Source organism: Barbus barbus (genome assembly GCF_936440315.1).
Source record: "Barbus barbus genome assembly, chromosome: 36".
In the NCBI taxonomy this organism is placed as follows: Eukaryota; Metazoa; Chordata; class Actinopteri; order Cypriniformes; family Cyprinidae; genus Barbus; species Barbus barbus.
Window position 1 is genome coordinate 6287144 of NC_136714.1, and position 22360 is coordinate 6309503.

Genomic DNA, 22360 nt, shown 5'->3' on the forward strand with positions numbered 1-22360 from the left:
TTATCTCTTGGCATTTTATGAGCCCATTGTCACTTTATTGTGATGGAGCAATTTCACATTTGATTTGTCTGTGGTTGTAAAAGTTTATATTTTTACAATTTTTCAGAACATTATGCACCTCAGTGTGAAGCTATTCATATTTCATACTATTTTATATCATGGTTGATGGATTGTCTTAATGGCTAGTCGACTAGCCCAGTGATTTATAAATTGGTAATTCTTAAATTAGTTTCTGAGGCCGTGTTTACACTAGTGCGTTTTTGCTTTAAAATGGCATTTTAAAATGAAAAGGATCCATAGCTACACTGGCGTTTGCACTGCGTATCAGAAATTATCTCCGTCCATACTACACAACCGAAAACATGTCACATGACCATTCATGCAGGTGCAACCATAGACATATCTACGTAGATGCCTCATTAGCGACGGTTTCTATGGGCCGCGATATGTAAGCCATCCGCCATTTTTAGAATGGTCTACGAACCTTTGAGCGCGTTGACTGTGTGCGTCTACAACAGCAAGTTATACACTTGTATATCTTTGAATATTCATTGATTATTATGGCGAATGACGTCAAGTTGACTGTTCCAAGATGGTGGACACGTCAACATATCTGGAGTGGTCAAATTGGGTATCTATAATACATATCTATGGGTGCAACAATGAGCATGACTTTATTATTTACATGGTTGTCAAGGATACGCAGAGCTAATTGTGGGCAGTCTCTGTTTTGGTCCGTTTACACTGAAATGCAACCCCAGAGTTTTCAAACTAAAACGGGGTGTACGGCATTTTCGGAAGTCTCCATTTTCTACTAGTACTTAGGGGTCATTGATCTCATTACATGTTTTTGATTGGCAAAAAATATCCAATTCATACGAGTCATGTGTTTATGAATCAGACTACACTGGTGGCTTTGTATGTTTGTTTTTGCATGTAATCGACAGATGTTTCTTGCCTTGATTTTGCGATACGGTCTTGTTTACAATCTTGAGGTTTTAAGAGTTGATATTGTGTTCATTCAAATGAAGACCACAATAAACTGGAAAACAATTCTGTTGATGGCATGGAAAAACAGTACTATAATGCAAATAATACAATTTATGCTTAATATATCTTTGGTTGTTTATGGCAAAGGCTGTCCATTTTGTAAATCTGTTTTGGTTCTAATATCATATTTTGACTTTTGTGACAGTTTTACTATAATGACTGTTACTCATAAGTGCAAATTAGCAAACTTTCAGTGAAATTTTCACAGCTCATTGTCGTAACAGTTAACAGTGTAGCTATGTACAAAGCAGAGTTTGCATAGAGATCACTTTCAAACCAAGCTGCTTTTTGCTGGTCAATTTTCCGCATGACCAACTTGAAACTGAATCTCTGAATCTTCATTCGGAAGTCATTTACATCGCACAAAATTCCTGATGGCATGGATTCCCATTGAAATGACTGGATTTCAGCCCCAGAAATTTGCTAAACAATGGTAATTGTGACCGCACCTTTGATAAGTTCCGTGAATTAAGAATCCAGAAAAAAATAACCTAAACAAACATGTCAAACCTCAGTAATAGACCAGTCCTTTACTGAATCACTAGTCGACCCTTCTGACCACCCCTGCTTCATATCAGGAGCTTAAAAATTTCAGTCCTTGTTTTTCCACCTGTAATTATTCAAGATATTTTTCCCGCAGGGCTGTTTTAGGAAGCCGTTGACTTAAAGCTTTGGATTGGGCTCTTTTTGTATGTGAAAGGGCGTTGAGATGCTGGGCTGATTCTTGTTGACTGCCTCTCTTTCGTTCTCTTGCCCAGAGGAATGTGGACTAACTTGTAGCTCAGGTCTGCACATGACTTACCGTATTCTTGCCTCTAGTGGAGCTTGTCATTCCAGGAAATCACAAACAAAGCATTCAACAGAGATGTATAAGAAAGTTTCTCTGACTGTTAATGCATTCTGTGGGACCTCATGCCTCGCTCAGGTGACTGGGTGACAGACGTCCTGCCTGCGAGTTAGCAAACATTTCAGCGACAAACTTTTGCACGGAGTGAATCCTTATATTATTTTACTGTTCTCGATGGCTCATATTACTGCTATGGTGGTTTGGTAGTAGCCATAACTAATTACTCGGAGTATCAGTTGGCTTCAAATATGGGGAAGCATTTTAGGACAGTTCTCAAACAGAGATACTTTGGTAGTCATGCATGTGATTGACAGCCAGTTTCAGCAGGAAGTATGTTAGGAGTTTGATTTGTTTTGTTTGGTTTGGAATTGTTGGTGATTCAGTGTTTTTCATTAAGACAGTACATTCAATAAAATAAAAATAGTGCAGTATTTTAAGTGCTTAATTCTTTATTTTACAATAAAAATTATTTTATGTTTTTATTTAGTAGTAGTAATCATAATCATCATCATTTTATTTTACTATACAAAAAATTAGTCACGTTCCAAATAAAGTGTCTCTCAGTGTTAAGCGAATTCTGAGTGTGATGTGAATGATTCAACTGAATAATCAAAAGAAACCTGTTCAAAAGAACAATTGGGTTGATCCACAATTATTGCAAATTGACTTTTTTGTTTTACTTTGTCTTCATCAGGATTGATCTCAAAGTGTCCAGTGCCTCGCATGGCTACAAACTGCATGAAGCCCAGGCCATCCTGAAGGAGGTGAAGACCATTAAAGATGCCATCAGCTCTGGGGAGAAGGAGAAACAGCAGCTCATGCAGGTAAAAATGAAGCTTGATCTCTTTGAACCTTAATTCAGTTCTCACTATATTCTATGAGCAATGACATGATGAAGCATTTAAACATCGCCCAGGTCACAAAAGGTCAAAATGTTACACCTTGACAATGTTCTAGGAACACATTCCTGCATTCTTTCATAATTGTGGAGAAATTTTTGTCTCAGTTCCAGGTGTACATATAAGCGTAGACAGGCCAGTGAGACTCTGTAATGGCTAAGTACACACTAGAGAAGTAGGCAAACAATCTATCCAAATAAAAACCACAGTGAAGTGCTCTACTCGCTGCATAATTATAGCCAGTCTGTTTGTTATAATAAGCTAATGTGTTTAAGCAGATAGGAGTGGTTGAGTAAGGTGGGGCTTTTTGCTGAAGACAACAATCACAAACACATACTTTTACCGACATTATTTGTCTTTTACCCCCACAAAAATGTGTATAAATATTTGACATAATACAGTTGTGTATATGCATATAGAACCATGACACTTAAACTTTGTGAGACGGTGCTTTTTCAAGCTTTTCAAAAATGTTCTATTCATATCTGATTTTTGTTGTTGACGTGTTGGGGGATTGGGGTCACAATATTACGCACAATATTATTGCATTTTTAATCAGCTAAATACAGACTTGTTGAGCATAAGAAACGTTCAAAAAAATCTTACTGACCCAAACTTTTGAACATAATGTACATACTGTATGCATGTACTACCTAACTGTCCCTGACTTTTTTTTCATGGCATCACAACAGTCAAATTCATAAAATAATAAAAAATTATCAAATTTAAAAATTTTAACTCTTAAAAAAGTATAGTACATTTACATGATGTCATGAATTTAGATTAAAATTTATCCTCAAAGTTAAAAATAGGATAGAATGCAACTCTATCCAAAATGTACACCGCATTATGTGTTTCAGTAATGATACTGATAAAAACATGAGCAAGTTTATTATTGGATTATAATAATAATTGATGTAATGTGACAACGGGTGAATGTGAGGATCCGTTTGTTTGATCCGAGTGTTTGCACTAACATTTTTCCTTGTTTGCATAATGTTTTGTTAACCTACTGCTCTTGAATGTAGGCCTAAAGAAAATATTTGGTTATGTACTCTTTGCGTTCTTACCGTAATGTACAAATCAGGTTTTACTGGAGGCTTAAATTTCGTCAAGTTTGCTTGTGTGGTGTTTATGTAATTGGAATCATGCTTGTAGTAACGCAAATTCAAAGAAGCCGTTGAAGACAAAGTGTTTTGCCTCCTGTTTTGAGGCCCTATCAAAATTCAACCTGCTTTTAAAAAATAATTGTAAAATTCCTAGTATATATATATATATATATATAATTGCGAACACATACAAAAGTTTGGGTTTTTGAAAGAAGTATGCTCACATAAGTATGCTCACTTATGCTCACGAAGGCTGCATTTCTTTGAAAATACAGTATAACAGTAATATTGTGAAGTATTATTAATATAGTTTTAATTCATAATAGCTTTCATATATAAAAAAATTGTGTGATTGCAAAGCTGAATTTTCAGTAGCCATTACCTCAGTCTTAAGCGTCACATAGTCCTTCAGAAATCATTCTGATAAGCTGATTTGATGCTCATTTCTTCTTATTATTAATGTTGAAACCAATGCTGCTTTAATATTTTTGTAGAAACCTACTAAATTAATTGAAATGTATTTGATTGAAATAGATTTTTTTTTTTTTGTGGCAATAAAAGTATTAATTTCTTTAAAAAACAAACAAACTACTTTCTGACCCCAAACGTCTGAATGTTATTGTACATTTGGCAGATGGAGTCTTCCTAAATGTCACTGTAGTGTTTAAGCTTTCAGAGAGCAGCTTTTCTGTTCTCAGTGAGCCTAAGCTGACCTCATTTTTCATAGGGTATTATGCCTTTATGCTTTTCCTTTTCTTTGTCGTCTTTTATTTATTTCCAACTTTTTCCTCACACTGTTCCACGAGCATATGGAGAGGCAGGCGGCGCTAAATAATGCATGCCCCCCGCTGCAGCTGGCAGACTTCTTCAATCATGCGTGTGCTTGCCTGTTACGTGCTCACTCTTAGCTTTGTGTTGCTTTCTTAAATAAACTCTCGTCCCTGTAGTCTCACTGCCTCTCATTGCTCATCACGTAATAATCACACAGGTAACTTCAGTTCGAACACAGGAGGTGTCAGACGACTGAATTATGCTTAAGCCCCTGTTGGCAGTTGTTATATCAGAAATGTTCTGAATGTGCTATCTGCAAACAATATCTGTGAGAGAACAGAAAATAGATGTCAAAGATTTTCTGACCTCACTTAAAGGTGAAATATTGCAAAAAGGGACAAAATCACAGGCTGACATCTGATTATGGTGACATCTGATTATGGGGGAAGTCGTGGCCTAATGGTTAGAGAGTCGGACTCGTAATCGAAAGGTTGCGGGTTCGAGTCCCCGGCCGGCAGGAATTGTAGGTGGGGGAGGGAATGTCCAGCGTTCTCTCCACCCTCAATACCACGACTGAGGTGCCCTTGAGCAATGCACCGAACCCCCAACTGCTCCCCGGGCGCTGCAGCATGGCTGCCCACTGCTCCGGGTGTGTGTTCACGGTGTGTGTGTGTGTGTGTGTGTGTGCATTTGTTCACTACTCACTGCTGTGTGTGTGCACTTGGATGGGTTAAACGCAGAGCACCAATTTCGAGTATGGGTCACCATACTTGACAATACGTCACGACTTTACTTTACTTTACTTTACTTTTTTACTTTTACATTTACTCTTTTAGAAACTGGCTGTGCTGAAGGATGGTTTCCAGTTGGATTATGGCTCTCAGTCTGATCTGTGGGCCAGCAATCCTTCCTTGGCCAACTCAAACCTCTCTCTGCCCCGCATCTACTCAGACGCCGAGTCTCAAACAGACGTACCTGCTGAGGTGAGAGACAGCCTTCAGTGCTGGGTTTTACATGGTTGTAAATGATGAATGACTGTGGTGTCTTTTAGTGGTTTCACAAAGTGCAAGTCATTTGTTGGGTAAAATGTCTTTTAGAATTTCAGAGATTTTTTATTATTTGTTTAAATTGTTATTCTTTTTATTTAGTTTGTATCAAACTCAAATAAACTGGCTGAGAAGGTACGACTGAGCCTGAAATATGAGGAGGCAAAAAGAAGGTATGTGTTTTACTTCTGAATTTCCTCCGAAATTATTATTTTTTAACTAGTGGTTCAATCAATGATGCCAGGACTGATGGTCGATATAAGGGGGGGGGGTAATATATATATATTTGCTGCTTTATATTTTGAATTTATATATATATATATATATATATATATATATATATATATATATATATATATATATACACACACACACACACACTCACGCACATATACATTGCATACATACAGTATAAAGCTGAATAGGATTTTGAAATCATCCAATTGCTATGTTTGTCTCTGACAATAGTTTAATGCTTAACTTTCTTTACATTGCCTTATTCATTTTGCTGCCATCAGGATTGCAAATATTGAGGTCCAGATTGCCAAGCTGGATAGTGAGGCGTGGCCAGGCCTTCTGGACCCAGAGAGAGATCGCCTGATCCTCATCAATGAGAAGGAAGAGTTGCTAAAGGAACTGCAGTATGTAAGGCCGTGCAAGCGTGCACCCAGAGAGGCAGAGAAGATCGAGTCTGAAAAGAAGCGACTCGAGAAGGACCTGCAAGCTGCACGGGACAACCAGAGCAAAGCACTGACCGAGAGGTACAGTAAGATAACTAGGCCAGCAGAGTTCAATATATTTGGCTCTGGTAGTATTTTTTTTCAGTCATGTGACGGAACCATAGAATCAGAATGCGATGTTCTTGCAGGTCTGTAAAGGTTCCTATGATCTTCGAAGAAATTGATTTTCTTTTTTCATTTTTTTTCCATTTATTCTTTGTTTTAAAGGATTTCTTCAGCTATAAATAAATGAACAAACAAATAAATAAAATCCTTTATCCAGCCATTGCAAATGATTGTAAAAGTCATGGGGGATTCTTGTTCGATCGCCCGTGGCAGAATTTGATACTACAGTCTTTTGGTTTTGATCTTTAACCACTAGGCTCCACCATCCACTTAATATATTACAGAAATAAAGGTCTGACCTAAACAATTTACCTGAAGCTTAGATATCTATTCTATTGTGGACAATAAAAGTGTAATTATTGTGGAAACACAACAGGGCACTCATCTGGGATACTACAGCTGTGCTCTCAACACATTGGTGTCAAGGAAAATCTACTAAATAATAATTAATCAAACTCAACTATGAAAGCCTCTTTCAGAACTTAAAAAAATGGTCACTAAAAGCTTGGTGTGCAGAGACCACACTCACAAAAGTATTTTGCATTATGAGCAGCACAGCGGTCACTTTGTCCATCATTTACTTTACTGCAGGCCCTATCCATTATAACTGCACAATTTGGTTTTGTAAATCTATAGCTAAAATGGCAGAAGTTGAACGTCATGTATGCAAATGATTCATAATCGTCTACTGGTTTACTGCTTGTGGTTTGTAGCGAGTCTTGCACTCTTAGAAGAGGCACCTGTGTTTTGAGATCGGGTTGCCTAGGTGAGACAACCAATAAGGCTTTTTTTATTTTGCTCACTATCTTTCATTCTCTCTCTTTCTGTTGGTCTTTTTCTCACTCGTTCTCTCAGTTATTTGAACAGGGTCCTTGTTCTCTACTCTAGATACTGTATCCTCGTTTAGCTTGGTGTTCAGCGCTCTTCCTGTAACCTGAGCGGCACACATGCTGGATCTAGGTTGAACACAATGGGTGCCTTCTTCAGCGCTGCCGTTTAATAACAAACCAACATCATTTTATTAGACCCACAGGAAGACTATAGAGACATTGTATAATAATATTCAATTACTTAATACATATTATTTAATATTAAAAAAAGACATGTTGATGGTCAAAAGAGCCCATCACATAGTCTCTTTAATATTGTCAAATTATAGTTTTGAAATCATTGTTCATGTGAAAACTGTTTACTGCTTGAAAAGTAAGTGTCCACTTCTCTTGTTAAAAACACACTTGGTCTGTTTCAATTCCTAATCCCAATAATGAGCGATTGTCACAAAGTTCTATCTGTTGCTTTGTTCAGGTTAAAGTTGCACTATAGAAGAAACAAACTAGTGAAGGAGCTGGAAGAGACGGTGAGGTTGGCGTCTTCCCTACACACCCAGCTGAAAAGGTATTCTCCAACCCAGACATTTAAATAAAATAGACAATACAAATGACACTAATATTGACTACATGTTTAATTGATCTGTCTGTTGGCTAATCGGGATGCGCCAATGTTAATTATTCTATACGATAAACTGGTAAATTAATTCATATTAATACCACTCTTGTCAATAAACAGCTGTTATTAAACTTTAATTTAAAATAATTATTCAAATTCTGTACTGTTTTGTCTAAATAAAAATGTAACATAAAAAAGTCAAATCAGTAATTTTAAATGCTACAAGTTAAATTGGACATATATATGTATATATATATATATATATATATATATATATATATATATATATAATATTATTGACATAATATTTATAATATTATATAATAATTTAATTATCGACTCACTCTCATGTCATTATAAACCCTTAACACTTTTGTTCATCTTTGCAACAAAAATATATGTTTTTATTATTATAACAGATATTTTTAATATTCTAATTTCTCAAAAAAACAAGACATAAAAAAATAAAAAATTCTCCATCCATTAAATGTTCATGCTTTGTTCAGAAAATGTTTAGAACTTTTCCTCACTATATATGATGTAATGTCTTTGCAATAAGAATGCTCAAACTTATTCAAAGAATTGGTTCTGAAGTTATAAAACGATGCAACTGAACGCACTTGGTAACTTACTAACAATAGCTTTGCATTTACTTTTTATTTTGACTAATGCCTAATTCATCTTCAACTCGTTAAGGCACATCAAAGGCATGTTGTATGGAGGAACAGTCGCTTGTGTGTCTAATGAGCCTGCCATGCCTTAATTAGCACGTTTGCTTTAAAGCAGAATGTATTTGATGTTAAGACTTGAAATAGGGTAGAATGAGATATGGGGGGAGAACGAAGCGTGAACCGGAGCTGCTTTCTGAATAACTTCCCTGCTCTCCTTCTGTTCCTCCCGCTGTCTCTTTCCATCAATGTTAAAATTCCAGTCTGTCAGCCAGCACGCTGTCATGTTCCTCAGGCAGCAGCCGTGGATCGTTGACTTCCAGCCGAGGATCCCTGGCCACCTCCAGCTTGGGCTCCACTTCCTCTCTCAGCTTCACAGACATCTACCTGGAGCAGCCTGAACTGGGCGACCCTGATTTCCAGAACAAACTGGACTCTATTTTGCAGGAGGGAAGCACCTCTGGCTACCGGCCCTCCAGCTCCATCACCACCATCCATGAGAATGAGGTCTCGTCCTCCTCCGGGCAAGTCGGCAGTGGGCCTGGGGTGGGCCAGAGAACCCAAGTACTGCGGCTGTCAGAGACACCTCACTCCATGAGCTCCCTGTCCCCGCGTTCCTCGCTGTCTTCCCTCTCACCTCCTTGCTCACCCCTTGTTACCGATGCTTCCTTCCTGTCGGGAGAGGCCTTCTGTGGTACGGCCTCACAGTTGGATTTAGGTCTGCAAACCAGGCTGATGGAACTACGGTTAGAAGAGGACCACCAACAGGGTGCAGTAGAGTCTTTGAAAGGTACATGGCTCTTTCCATGAACAAAACTTCATTATGTATTACTGTATGTATTTATTATGTATTATTATGTATTACTGATAGTTGCCTTTTAATTCTTGCCATGTAAATGGTTATTGTTTATAGATAAGTTAACTAAAGGATTAATCGACTGATCAGAAAATAATCTAGCCTACAGGTCAATCGTAAAAGTAATAGGGCTGCCACTAACGACTATTTTGATTTTGATTAATCTATCGACTAATTTATTGATTAATCTAATCAACAATTTTACTTAAGAATATTTTTTAAACCAAATGAAATCCAAATTTTTATGAAATCCTTTTTTTTTTTTAAAGCAAAAGTGCAACATAGAGTGCAAGAAGCAAGTGTCCATCTCATAGTCCAAATCACTGAAATCACAGTTCATTATTATAGTGTAAGAATAACAACATATCCACGTGTTCTAGTCTACTAATAATACAATTATAATCAAAAAACACTTTTTAAAGGAGCATTTACCAGAAATATTATTTACCAGAATTTATTTAGGTGAAAAATGTAAATGTGCAGTATTTCTGAAAAAGAAAAAAAAAAAAAAAAAAAAAAAAAACTTTTTTTACAATATAAAATCAATTAATTGGAGATGCTTTTGATTATTAAAATTTAATGGAACAATTAAAATGGAATCCAGAAAATAATGGAAAACAGAATTTGGTAAAGATAAAACTGTAAAACTCAATTAATTAGACAGGATTTTTGATTAATAAAATTTAATTTAACCATTAAAAGAAAATGAAATGAAAATGTAAAAAACTGAATTTGGAAGTAAAACGTTTTTCATAGGGCACTATAATCATAATGTAGATGACGCATTACAACCAAGGCCTGCAGAGGGCGCCAACGGCCTGACGATTGTTTTTACACATTACTGTGCGATCTAATCCTTGTTTAAAATTGACCAAGCACCATTTCATTCAAATGTCCACTTAATCTTTCATATTTGGCCATTTCTTTAGGACAGAAATGCTATAGCTACTGTATTTAAATGAATACGTGGACATCAAAATGTGTAAACTCAGAGTTAGGGTTTGATCTTTTATTTTGAAACCGCGATGTATTCTCCTGTGTTAGTGTAGATTTATAAATGATTTACCTTACAAATCTGATGAAATGGCACACGTTGCGTTCCCAGATGAACATTGTAATAAACCCAAACTCACAACAACATGCAGAGATGGAGTTTGAGACGCTCCACATGTAAATGATAACAGTTTCTGTGGAACTATTATGAACTGTGTTCGCTGTGTGACAAACGTGCTTAACTTACACGCATGTAAATAATTAAAGCGCATACTGTGTTAGAACTGCATTGCATATAATTATTTAATTAAATTATAGCGTTTGTGAATTCACAATTATGCTTAATTATTATTTTTAAATGGAAGCCTTGGAAAATAGTCTAATAATGTGTTTTATGGATTCTCGTCTGTGAAATGTGCAAATTCCGGTATTTGGCCAGTTAGTCGACGCAAGCAAAATGAAGTCGGTGATTTTTAAAAATCGACTAGTCGACTAAAATCGACGAATCGCGACAGCCCTAGTAATCATTAGCTAAGTCGTATAAACTGGAGAAAAAAAATAGATTATTGGAAAATAAACTAGAGGATTATTTGACTAAGAAAAGTAGTTTAATTGTAAAAATGAAATTTGCTTTCTTATTTGAAAATGGTATAAAAGAAAAAAAAAACTAAAGAAAGAAAGAAAAAAGCATTCACATGAAACGAAAATGAATGAAAAGAGTACATTTCTAGAAATTCTATAAGATTTTTTCTTGCCTTTTCCATGGTATCTTTATTTGTCATCCGCAATCCAGAATTCCATCTGAAATTAGAGAAACCCTCTGAATGTCTAGTACGATAGGGTAGATTTACAGCTCACTCCCAACTAGCCCAGCAGGTGAACTCACTCGAGATCAGGAACCTAACACCCATCCAGAGTGACGTGGTGTCACATTTCTACTCACCCCTTTTCTGTGCCTGCAGATGCTGTTACGCAAACAAGGATGTCTGGGCCGGGATCGAAGAAGGCAGGAGTAACGTCAGCAGTGTCTGACGAATCAGTAGCAGGCGATAGCGGGGTATATGAGCCCTCAGAGAAAAGGTAGACCTCTCGAGATTTGTTATCAGTTATGTTTTATCACAGACCCTGATTCGGATAGTAAAATACTGCTGTTCATTCCCACAGGTCGGGGCTTCCTGTTGAGCAACAGCTGGGTTATGATGACGGGAGCTCAGCAAGCAGTGCTCAGATCAAACTCGGCCTGAAGTATGAAGCGAAAGACAAGAGGTTCACAGTATTCGTAATGCAGCTCTCCAACTATAGCGCACTCTCCCTGCCAGCCAACCAGAACATGTGAGGATTGCGCTCTCTCAGCCAGCTTCATTGTTGATGGAGACATTAATTTTAATCAGCAGGATGTAATTTTGATGAAGCATCTCTGCTAGGGAAATGGGCTGGGCTTTACAAATGGAATTAACCCATTCAATAGTTGTCAAATGGTCAAATAAAATGGAGTAATCGATTCACAGATGCTTTGCAATTCTTTCTCAAATGATTCTGGATCAGTCCTTAAAAATAATTAAATGTGACTGAGATTTAAAGGGATAGTTCACCCAAAAAACGAAAATCCTGTCAGTAATTACTCACCCTCATGTTGTTCCAAACCTGTAAGACCTTTGTTCATCTTTGGAACACAAATTCCGAGATCTCTCTGACCCTCCATAGACAGCAAGGATCCTAACACGATCAAGGTCCAGAAACGTAGTAAGGACATCATTAAAATAATCCATGTGACATCAGTGGTTCAACTGTAACTTTACGAAGCTACGAGAATAGTTTTTGTGCGCAAAGAAAACAAAAAAATAATGACTTCATTCACCCTGGCACCATTTTGGAGAGTATCACATTCGTAAACAACGTATGCAACGCATGTACGCGGATACATTGTTTACGTTCAGATCAAAGCATAAACAACACGAACAACGTATCCGCGTACAATGCTGTTGACACAGAACAGCAAACGTTGTTTACGTATGTGATACTCTCCAAAATGGTGCCAGGGTGACGTGGAGGAGACGAATTGTTGAATAAAGTCATTATTTTTTGTTTTCTTTGCGCACAAAAAGTATTCTCGTAGCTTCCTAAAATTACGGTTGAACCACTGATGTCACATGGATTATTTTAACAATGTCCTTACTACGTTTCTGGACCTTGATCGTGTTAGGATCCTTGCTGCCAATGGGAGGGTCAGAGAGCTCTCGGAATTCATCAAAAATATCTTAATTTGTTTTCCGAAGATGAACAAAGCTCTTACAGATTTGAAATGTAAATCTGAGTAATTAATGACAGAATTTTCATTTTTGGGTGAACTATCCCTTTAATGATTCCTGTGTACCTATCAGACAGACATTTTATTATCGCTTTTGTGTAATATATACAATTTAGCAAATATGATGCCTCTGTACTTTTGCTGAAAAATGGAGATGCCTTGAGAATTATTTTGGAATTGAATCTCAACATTGTATTGAATCATTTGATTCCTAGACCCAAGGTTGTTTTTCCCCACACCTATTTTTTGGAGTTAAAACGCTTCTAGTTGAGAACCACTGATTTATGACTGGCCTGATCTAAGACTTGTCCTGTGCCCATCTCTCATACAAAAGCCAACTCTGATTGGAGTTCCTGTTGGATTTGATCTATTGCAGATATGTCCGTGTGGTGGTACTGCCGTGCTCCGAACCCGTTCGCTGCCTGTTCCGCACCCACGGGGCTCTGCCGCAGGAACCCTTAGAGTTTAAGGAAGCGTTTAGCCTGCAGATGTCATCCGCTGCTCTCAGACAGAAGACTCTACGCATTGATGTCTGTAGTACCAGCAAGGCTGGTCGAGAGGACTGTCTAGTAAGTGATTTGAGAAAATAAACAGAGATGATGCCTAAATACATTCATATAATGGTATATGAATATAGGCCTGGGTTATTCAGTTCTCGTCTTTTTTCTCTTGAAAGGCTGGTGCTCAGATTAGTTTGGCTGATGAAGAGTATTCGGAGGAGTGGTGCACTAAGTGGTACAACCTCCTCAACTGCACATACATGCCAGAAATGGATGGAAAGCACAAGGAAAGAGAGGTCTCTGTTCAGCAGGAGCTGGTAAAACGAACACACACACACACACACACACACACACACACATACACACATACAAACAATCCTCAACTCATTTTACCTCATCACAGCCAAATTCCCTTTCTAATATTTCTGGGAATCGGTCTTGCCAAACTGCTAAGCTTATTGAGGAACAAGGAGCCTTCATTAATATTATATTTGTTTCTTTCATCATTCAGATGAAGAAATGGGTTCTTTCGTCCCCAAACAGTCCTTTCTGGTCTTTAATACTGTTGATAATCAAATTACATAGAATTAGTTGCTTCACTTTTTATCAGCTGTTTTGAATTTACAAACAGCCTGTTCTGTTAAGATGGATTAAGGAAATGTACGGTAGTTGCATTTTACTGTCACTTGCCATGAATAAGGTACAAAAGTGCCTCATTTACATTTAATCATTTATCAGATGCAGTTTTTCCAAAATAACTTACAATTAGATAAAAAGTTCTAGTAAATGTCTGGTAAATTTCAGAAAAGCCATAATATTTTTTTTTTGTTTGTTTTGTTTTAAGTACATGATCTTCATCTCTTGATTTATTTGTAGGCTCCCAGCACCTCAGAGGGCACTGTTGCATGCCTGGAGAACGCTCCTCTGGAGGACTGGTATGTTACCTGCCACAACTTGTATAATAAGCTTTAATCCTATTTAGCACAGCTGTCAACTTAACAGTATGTCAGTGTGACTGGGTTTCATATCACATCCAGTATCCCACCCAGCATCCACACGAACAATTAACAAGCTCTTTGGATCTCATATTCCATCTCTTTCTTTTCCAATCCCTTTTTTCCTATTGAATGACCTCCTTTCTGCTGTCTCGTGGGAATTCATCACAGCGTGATGGCACACGATGACTCACTTTTCCTGATGTTTGATCTGCTCCGCCAAAATTACATTAGTATCGTAAACAGGATGAACAACTACTCCAAGTGCAGTGCCTGAGTGGCATTTTTCTCTCATGCCATTTTCTGGACTCTTTTGTGGTTGCTTCTCAGTAAATTAGCTCACCGTGCCACATGTTGATTGGCTTTAGGGCAGTCTCATGATTATAACCAAAACTGTACTATAAGACCTGATTGTTTCAGATGACGATTCAACCACAACCACCTGTCATAGAACTTGGGATGTGGCATGGCTGCATTTTTCAAGAGCATTTCCACCCTTAAGTGTGAGCACTTGTTTCTGAAAGGTTGCAGACTAGATAAAAGTGTTGCTCTTTTAGGAATATTACGGTTTGACTCAACCATGTCACAGCAATAACTTTCGGTTTAATTTGGAGCACCGACTTTCAGTACTGATGGTCTGAATAATGTCAAACAAAAACATATTAATTCATTTTTATATAAATTTCATTTTTTCAATGTGGATTCAAGTTTGTTTAACTTAAGGCTGGAATACACTACACAACATTTAAAATCTGAACAGATTTTTAAAACATTAGGCATCATACACTTACTGACTTTGTAAATAGTGACAAAGGAAAACTGGGCATCATACACTATGTGACTGAGGATCATACACTACCAGACTTACAACTAACTCACGCTGAAACATGCGCCCTGTTGCTAGGAGACGCATGACAAATGAAAACATATGCATTCTAAAATCGGCTCAAAATATCAAACATGTTTGATATCCTCCGACTGGATAGAATCACTACGTGATTTTATGTGGAATCTGTCAGAGCCAGTCTGCAGATTACAGGCTACAAAAATGGATGGAAACAAAAAGTAACATTGAAACTAAATGAAAGCAAAACTAAAGTAGTAATTTTCATATGATAAAAATGAAATCAAAATAAAAACTTTTTATGTACTTTTAAAACTGACTGAAAAAAAAAATAAATAAAAAAAAACAACATGCATGGGAAAATGAAACATTTTGAGCCATAATAACCCTGGTGTCAAATGGTATGTGTGATATAATAGCCCCGCAGAGGCTTTGGAGGGTGACGTGTTTGTGGATGAAGAAGGTAGTGATGGTGAGGAGGACGAGGAGTTCTACCCCGACGACTGCCAGTGGGAACAGGAGGAAGAGCAAGTTAAACCTGGACCAACAGCAGTCATAACGGAAAAGGTGACATTGATGATTCATTTACATAGAACTTTCTCATTGCTTTTATGCAAGTTTTGTGTACCTTTTCAATGAAACTTGTTGACATGCTCTCTTTGCCTTGTTAGGTGAATAAACAGACAAGCGTGGACGGCCTCCTGCATTCTGCTTCGGTTGTTCGGCCCAAGGAGCGGCGACATGATGTCCGTCAGCAAAACCCTTTTATGCGAGGAAACACCATCATCCGGTCCAAGACATTTTCCCCTGGACCTCAGAGCCAGTATATCTGCAGGGTAAGAACACACACACACACAAATATATGTACATACTGATAGTGGTATTAGAGCTCAGTTTTTTTTTTTTACCAACACCCACATTCATCACATCACCAGATCAACCGCAGCGACAGTGACAGCTCCACCCTGTCTAAGAAATCTCCCTTCGTCCGGAATGCCTCAGAGAGACGCAGTGTTCGAATGAAGAAGGTAACATCAAAATATTCACATTGACATCTACTCATTTGGGAAGCAAATTGTACTATTTAAAATTTGCCGTGAATTGCCATTACAAATATAAACATTGTTTGTTCAGTTTGGTGTCTGATAGACCAATAGCTCAAAAAATGCTTTACATTCAGTTTGATGCATCATGGCTTCTGCTAATCTTATGAAAACTCATTCTAAAGAAAATTGATAAACTCAATAAACACGCTTCAACCATCCTCCATGAAAAAAAGGTTTGGGGGCTCAAATATGTAAAGCATTGGAGTGTCTGAGCCCCCTAAGCATAAAAACTGTGTAGTTAATCTCAACTCCAAGTCAGGGTTAGAATCAAATTCCACTCAGTGATCCACTGAATTTTTCTTAGGAAACTGAATGCATTTCACCAACCCTAAAGCCAAACGTTTTCCTTAGAAAGGGGAGTTAAAGCTTTTTAGTAGAAGTTTAATATTTAATACCTACATTTCTGTACTGACCTGAGGTCAGTGTTAATGAAGCACAGTCTCAGCGTGAGGAAATGGGTTTGCTGAGCAACTTTACAGGCCCTTAAATAGTCTAGAAAGGTCAGGTTTGCTCTCACAGTGTCTTAGGAGACACATTTATTTGAGTCTATTAAAGACACTAAAAAAGTTTGTTGAAAGTTTGCATTGATTTGCTTAATGAGGACGGTACAGAGAGCTTTAATGATTTATAGTACAGGCTTTAAAGTCTCTTAAGTTATTTAAAAATGAAAATCACATGTCCCAGTCTACAAAGTTAAGGTAAATGGTGTTAACCAAATGGCTAATTTTTTAAATTAAAGCTGTTAAAATTAAGCTGTTTCAGATTTGTTTTTAACATTGTTTTTTCACTAAATTAATGATTGAATGATACTGAATACTTTAAATTTATGTGTGTCAGTATAACAATACCAATACCGTGGTCAATGAATGTCTGGGAATGTCAAAATCTAGCCTAACCTGAAAATGAACAGAAAGCTATAAGATTTTAAAGAATTTTCGTCACTGGTCACAGACATTTGACTCCCCATTTACAATACAGCATTAAATAGCACAAGACATAAACATGACCCAAAAGAATCTCTGATCGAGTTTTCTCCCTCATACAGCCACAGATGCAGGTCAAAGGTCTGGACGGGCTCCTGTGCACCTCTCTGGATCTGGAGCTTGACTTGCAGGTCACTCGCACACGGCACAGCCGACTGAACGAGGAACTGCGTGTGCTGCGGGAGCTAAAGGAGCAGTTAGAGAACGCCCGACAACAGGGCCAGCATGTCCTTCCCACATGGATGCAGGAGGACGAGCGCGTTCGTCTGCTGCTCAAACATACAGAGAGACAGGTGAGTCCCACTAGATTTCCTGAACTAGCAAATCCACAAATGGCCTGTCATCGGGCCCTCTTAAACAACATTCCAGCATCTGATTTTGTGTTGCCACTCTCTCTTTAGACCCATGAAGAGCAGCTACAGGAAAAGAGAGTAGAGAAGATGATGCGAGCAGCAGCCAAGGATGTGCACAAGATTCGTGGACAGAGCCTCAAGGAGGTTCCTGGGGTCCAGTCCTTTAGGTGGGCATCTGTTGCTACTCATCCAAACCACTGTTTTTGAATTTTGAATCATCTCTTTGGCTTTTGATCGCCAGAATCAATCTCTTAATATTTTTTGGGAAAATCACAGAAACAATATTGTAGTTTTTTTTCTTTTGCGAATAGAAATGCAAAAATTAGATTTGTTATAGTTTCCATTCATCACCACAGACTTCCCCAGCTATAATGACTTTGGCTTCCAAGAACCCCAGAAATGTGAAAAGGGTCCATTAGCATAAAAACACGACATGCACAAATATTGGGCTAAAATAATACATTTTCAAAGACAATGATCTTTTTTTTTATTATTATTTATGATTTACTTAATGTGATTGTCGTATATATTCAGCTTATTTTCCAATGCAAAAGTTTTCTGTGAATGTGCAAGACTTGAGACACCTGCTATAGGGAAATAACCTGAAGAAAAACAAAGTGCAGTCAACGGTAAAACTGTTTACGCTACAAATCAGTGTTTTTGTAAATACGATAATACATTAAAATAAGATAGTAAACAATACTAGTTTGCTATATAAAGCAGCATAACTATCTTTGTACAGCTACAAAATAACTGGAAGTGAATGACACTGAAAGCCCTGCACATTGTTAAAAAAATTAATAGCCATCACATCTGGAGTGCATCTTTAAAATTCTTTCTGGGTAGGCAGCTCGATATGGTTTGGAGCAGAGCTAATATTAAGCAATAACACTTCCATTGTTTTTTTTTTTATTTATCTGACATCATTCAGTTTCAAGCTGTACTTATTGTCTGCTGTAATCTCTCATAGAGAGAAGATGGCCTTCTTCACCAGGGCGAAGATAAACATTCCTGACCTACCAGCTGACGACGTGTAGAAGATATACATCTTAAATGTTGTTTCCATGGAGACAAAACTGACATCTGGCGGTATTATGAAGAATGGTGTGACAGGAAAATGTATGTTGGGCAGGAAAAATGTAATTTTGAAACACTGGGTTTTAACTCTCAAAACTGAAATTGTATAGATCCGTTTTTTTTGTTTGTTTTTTTTAGATAGATTTATTTTTTAATTTCACCATGTTCTGTTACTAATAAGAGTATGTCCATATCTGTACTAGGTATTTTACTGGTCATTCAAAAACACCAGTTCGTCTTTGAAACGAGTGTGAAACATGCTGCTCTGCCGATTGGGCAGAACTGCTTACTGTAACTCTTGAAGATGTGAATACAGACACTTAGGGTACTACTTCTGTTCATAGCACAAGGGTTCAGGACAAAATGAATGGGCATAAATTCTGCTATTCCAGTCACGTCCCTCTAAAACAAGCACATCTGTCCACATTTATGTTCAACAGTTGTTGTTTTTTTTATTTTGCAAATGTGTAAACGGTTACAGATGTTAGCAAGCATGAATCTAAAGCATGAGTTAATTAGACCGGTTAGTTGACTAAATTGATTGCTAACAGTTCTCCATGTTCGTTTTGTTAATTGCACATGCAAACTAGACGCGTTAGTTCAAATGTTCGTAAAATAATGTAGAAACTGCACTTAGTTCCACAAACTCTCAGGTAGAATATCAGATAGTTCATGCACTTTAATAGAAAAAAGGCATCAATATAGAGAATAAAGCAAAAAAGCACATTGTGAACGCTAAGATCGTACTATCCCATATACTAGCTCTTGTTGCATCTTTGGAAAACTTTAAGCGTCTTTTTAGGTTATATTAACTTCCCATTCTAGTTCCTACAGTGGCATGTTCTCATAATGTTTCATTTATACTGGTTTGGATCTCTTCTAATCTAAAAAAAAAAACCCTCAAGTCTACAGGTTTGCTTTAGACTACAAACTTGGCTTTGTATGTGACTAATAAGCTACTGAACACAAACGGTAGCATCATTTACATTTACATCAAATCCAGTATTTTAAAGCTTATTTTAATTGCTACCTACCAGTACTAGAAGAGTCTTTGGTGTGTTGAATCGCAAAAACTCTTATCATATTTCACTCCATAAACAAAAGAAAAATAGGAAATTATATTTGGCATAAGATTTGCATAAAATGAATTGAAATGTAAGATTATTTTGGTGAAAATCAAGCACATTTTGTCTAAATTCTTAATACTGTAATGTGAAGGAAACTCTTGTTGCCGTTAGGCAGTGTCATATGCATTACTGTAATGAGAATTCTTTTTTTTCTCTCTCATTACTATTTTTTTTATGTAAAATTAAGTACTATCATAATATATAGCAAGTTTGTTGTTTTATACACTAATGAGAAAAATGCCTTTGAGTAGACTAGTACCTGAAAATAATCCAATCAAATCCAAAACCCTTAATGGCCATAAAAAAAGATGTAATTTTTGTAATTTTTAATTGTTGGTCTTTTGAATTTGGAGAAAAATATGACCTGGATAGTTTTTGTGAGATTGAAGTAAAACGGTGTTGAAATTTGGAACCGTATGATTGCTGCGGCAAGAAAACGTCAACACATCTAAGGCACTGAAAGCTGTGAAGGCACACAGGTTATAATTCCCAGCTCTCCCTGTAAACACTTAATAATGTATCGCACGCCACTGCAGAGATCCGTTTGTGTAACATTTGGAGACTCCTCATACGGAGGGAGTCACTGATGATTTGCATTATGTAAATGAGCGCTCTCTCCATGCTAAACTAAAATAGATTTTCACTAAACTCTTCATGTACATGCAAAATGTTCCGTTAAATCCAATTTTTGAAAGTATCTCGATAATAGATGACTATGAATGTTACTACCATGTCATTAAAACCCCTTTTGAGCAATAGCTTTGCATCACAGGCCAAGATGTTAGTCTGAATGTAGCACTTTAAAAAAAAAAAAAAAGCCCCAGTTGATGCGACCCTTTATTTGATACTGAATTGCATTGTACATAATGTCGGCCTAATTTAACCATTTATGAATGGCATTACCTGCCCGATTTCATGGATTTTGCTCACATTTAAATGTTATGTGAAATCTCCAGTCGAACTACACCTTGTTACGCTAAGGTGTAGTTCATGCTCTTGACATCTTTTTGTATTGGCTCAGTTCCCCTTCTGGTATGCCTGTGTACAGTTATGTTCTTAATGAGATCCTCCTGTGTTTCGGTATATTTTTGTTCCTCAAGGAAATATTGAATGTACTGTCTGTCCTTGGTTCAACCTCAGATCAACTAATGTCATAGGAATTGTAGTAGCAATATTTCTACTCATTATATTGCATAAATGTACCCGTATGGACTAAGCAGGCGATGATATGCTCCAAAATGATACCACAATGTTTGAAACTAGTGTGAAGTCTGGTACGGATGGTCCAGACTTCACACCATCCGGGAAGTCCTTCATCTGTAATGCACATATGCATATGGCTTAGTCTCTTGCGCCATCTAGTGGCATACAGACAATGAATTGAATTTGAGATTGCACATTTGATGGCGTCGCATTATAAACGACATCTAAGACCCAACCGAAATGCTGTCCCAAAGCTTTTAGCCAAATATCTAATTCAAATAGCAGCATCATATAGCTTTCACTTTAAAGCCACTGTACTCTGATGTTTAACTTATAGTTTATGAGTACCAACATTTCTTTGACTTTTGTTTCTCTTCTTTAATGTATTATTTCTGCAGATTAGACCCAGATAAGACAGTACACTGCCAAACATAGAGTGCATCCCAGCTTAGTTTAAGCTGCTGCGTGATGCACATTTTTCTCACATTGGCATTTTTAAACTAAGGTACTTTTTTATTATTATTTTTACCAGAGCTTTTCAGATTTATAGTTTTTATGAATTTACAGTTATTTGAATGTGAGAGAAACAATAGGCCCCCTTTAAATTTGTACTGTTTACCTGGAAACACTACAGTTTATCTCATTCTGAGAGTACTCGAACAATAGACAATGTCTTATGTTTTCACTGGTCGTACAGTATCTACCGTTCACAGTATAAGTTGAAGAGAGTTGTCTTGATTGATTAGGTGCTTTTCAACGATCAATTCTGAGGTTCATAAGGACATAATATATGGCTTTTTTATTTTTTATTTGGATGCTTGGTCCAATCATCCATAAATCATGTAATACTTGCTCAAAATAATCACAAGGAAAATAATACTGTCAGTATCTGATGCTGGTAGTCATGAATGATTCATTTGTTTATTGTTCACAGTAGGACTTTTATTTAGAAAACTCCAGTGCATTTAATTTTTTTAAAAATCTTGTATTAATGATGGAAAAAAAACCCTGAGCTGATCACAGAGATGGTTTGAGAAGTACAGCTTGTATTTATTGCACTTTTGTGATTTGGGTGTGCTGTCTTTCTTTTTCTTGTGAGACTTCTGAAAGCTGTGAATTTTATCATCGACACTCTACTGTCAACCAGAATTGTAAATATATCACCAGCACAATAGTATGTTTTGTAGTTTCACAACAAATATAAAAAAAAACTTTCTTCAAATCTGTATAATGTTTTCTGTGTGTTTGTGTGTGTATTGTCACATTCCTAATAATAGATTTACCTGTACAGAAATGTACCTGTACGACATTCTGCTCTGCCAATGATTGAAAGG

General features: G+C 37.0%; 1 protein-coding gene across 1 annotated transcript in view; it reads left to right on the forward strand.

The window, feature by feature from the left end:
• LOC306856388 (protein KIBRA-like) overlaps positions 1–22252 on the forward strand; it is a 36867-nt gene extending 14615 nt beyond the window's left edge. The window contains exons 6-22 of the mRNA XM_079395656.1: positions 2592–2721; positions 5513–5659; positions 5825–5895; positions 6241–6483; positions 7873–7962; positions 8945–9471; positions 11493–11610; positions 11695–11862; positions 13215–13407; positions 13515–13655; positions 14215–14273; positions 15597–15744; positions 15849–16013; positions 16113–16205; positions 17329–17559; positions 17668–17786; positions 18590–22252. Of these exons, the coding sequence (XP_079251782.1) occupies positions 2592–2721; positions 5513–5659; positions 5825–5895; positions 6241–6483; positions 7873–7962; positions 8945–9471; positions 11493–11610; positions 11695–11862; positions 13215–13407; positions 13515–13655; positions 14215–14273; positions 15597–15744; positions 15849–16013; positions 16113–16205; positions 17329–17559; positions 17668–17786; positions 18590–18656 (2710 nt within the window). The 3' untranslated portion in view covers positions 18657–22252. The remainder of the gene's footprint in view (positions 1–2591; positions 2722–5512; positions 5660–5824; positions 5896–6240; positions 6484–7872; positions 7963–8944; positions 9472–11492; positions 11611–11694; positions 11863–13214; positions 13408–13514; positions 13656–14214; positions 14274–15596; positions 15745–15848; positions 16014–16112; positions 16206–17328; positions 17560–17667; positions 17787–18589) is intronic.
• Positions 22253–22360: the final 108 nt, after the last annotated feature.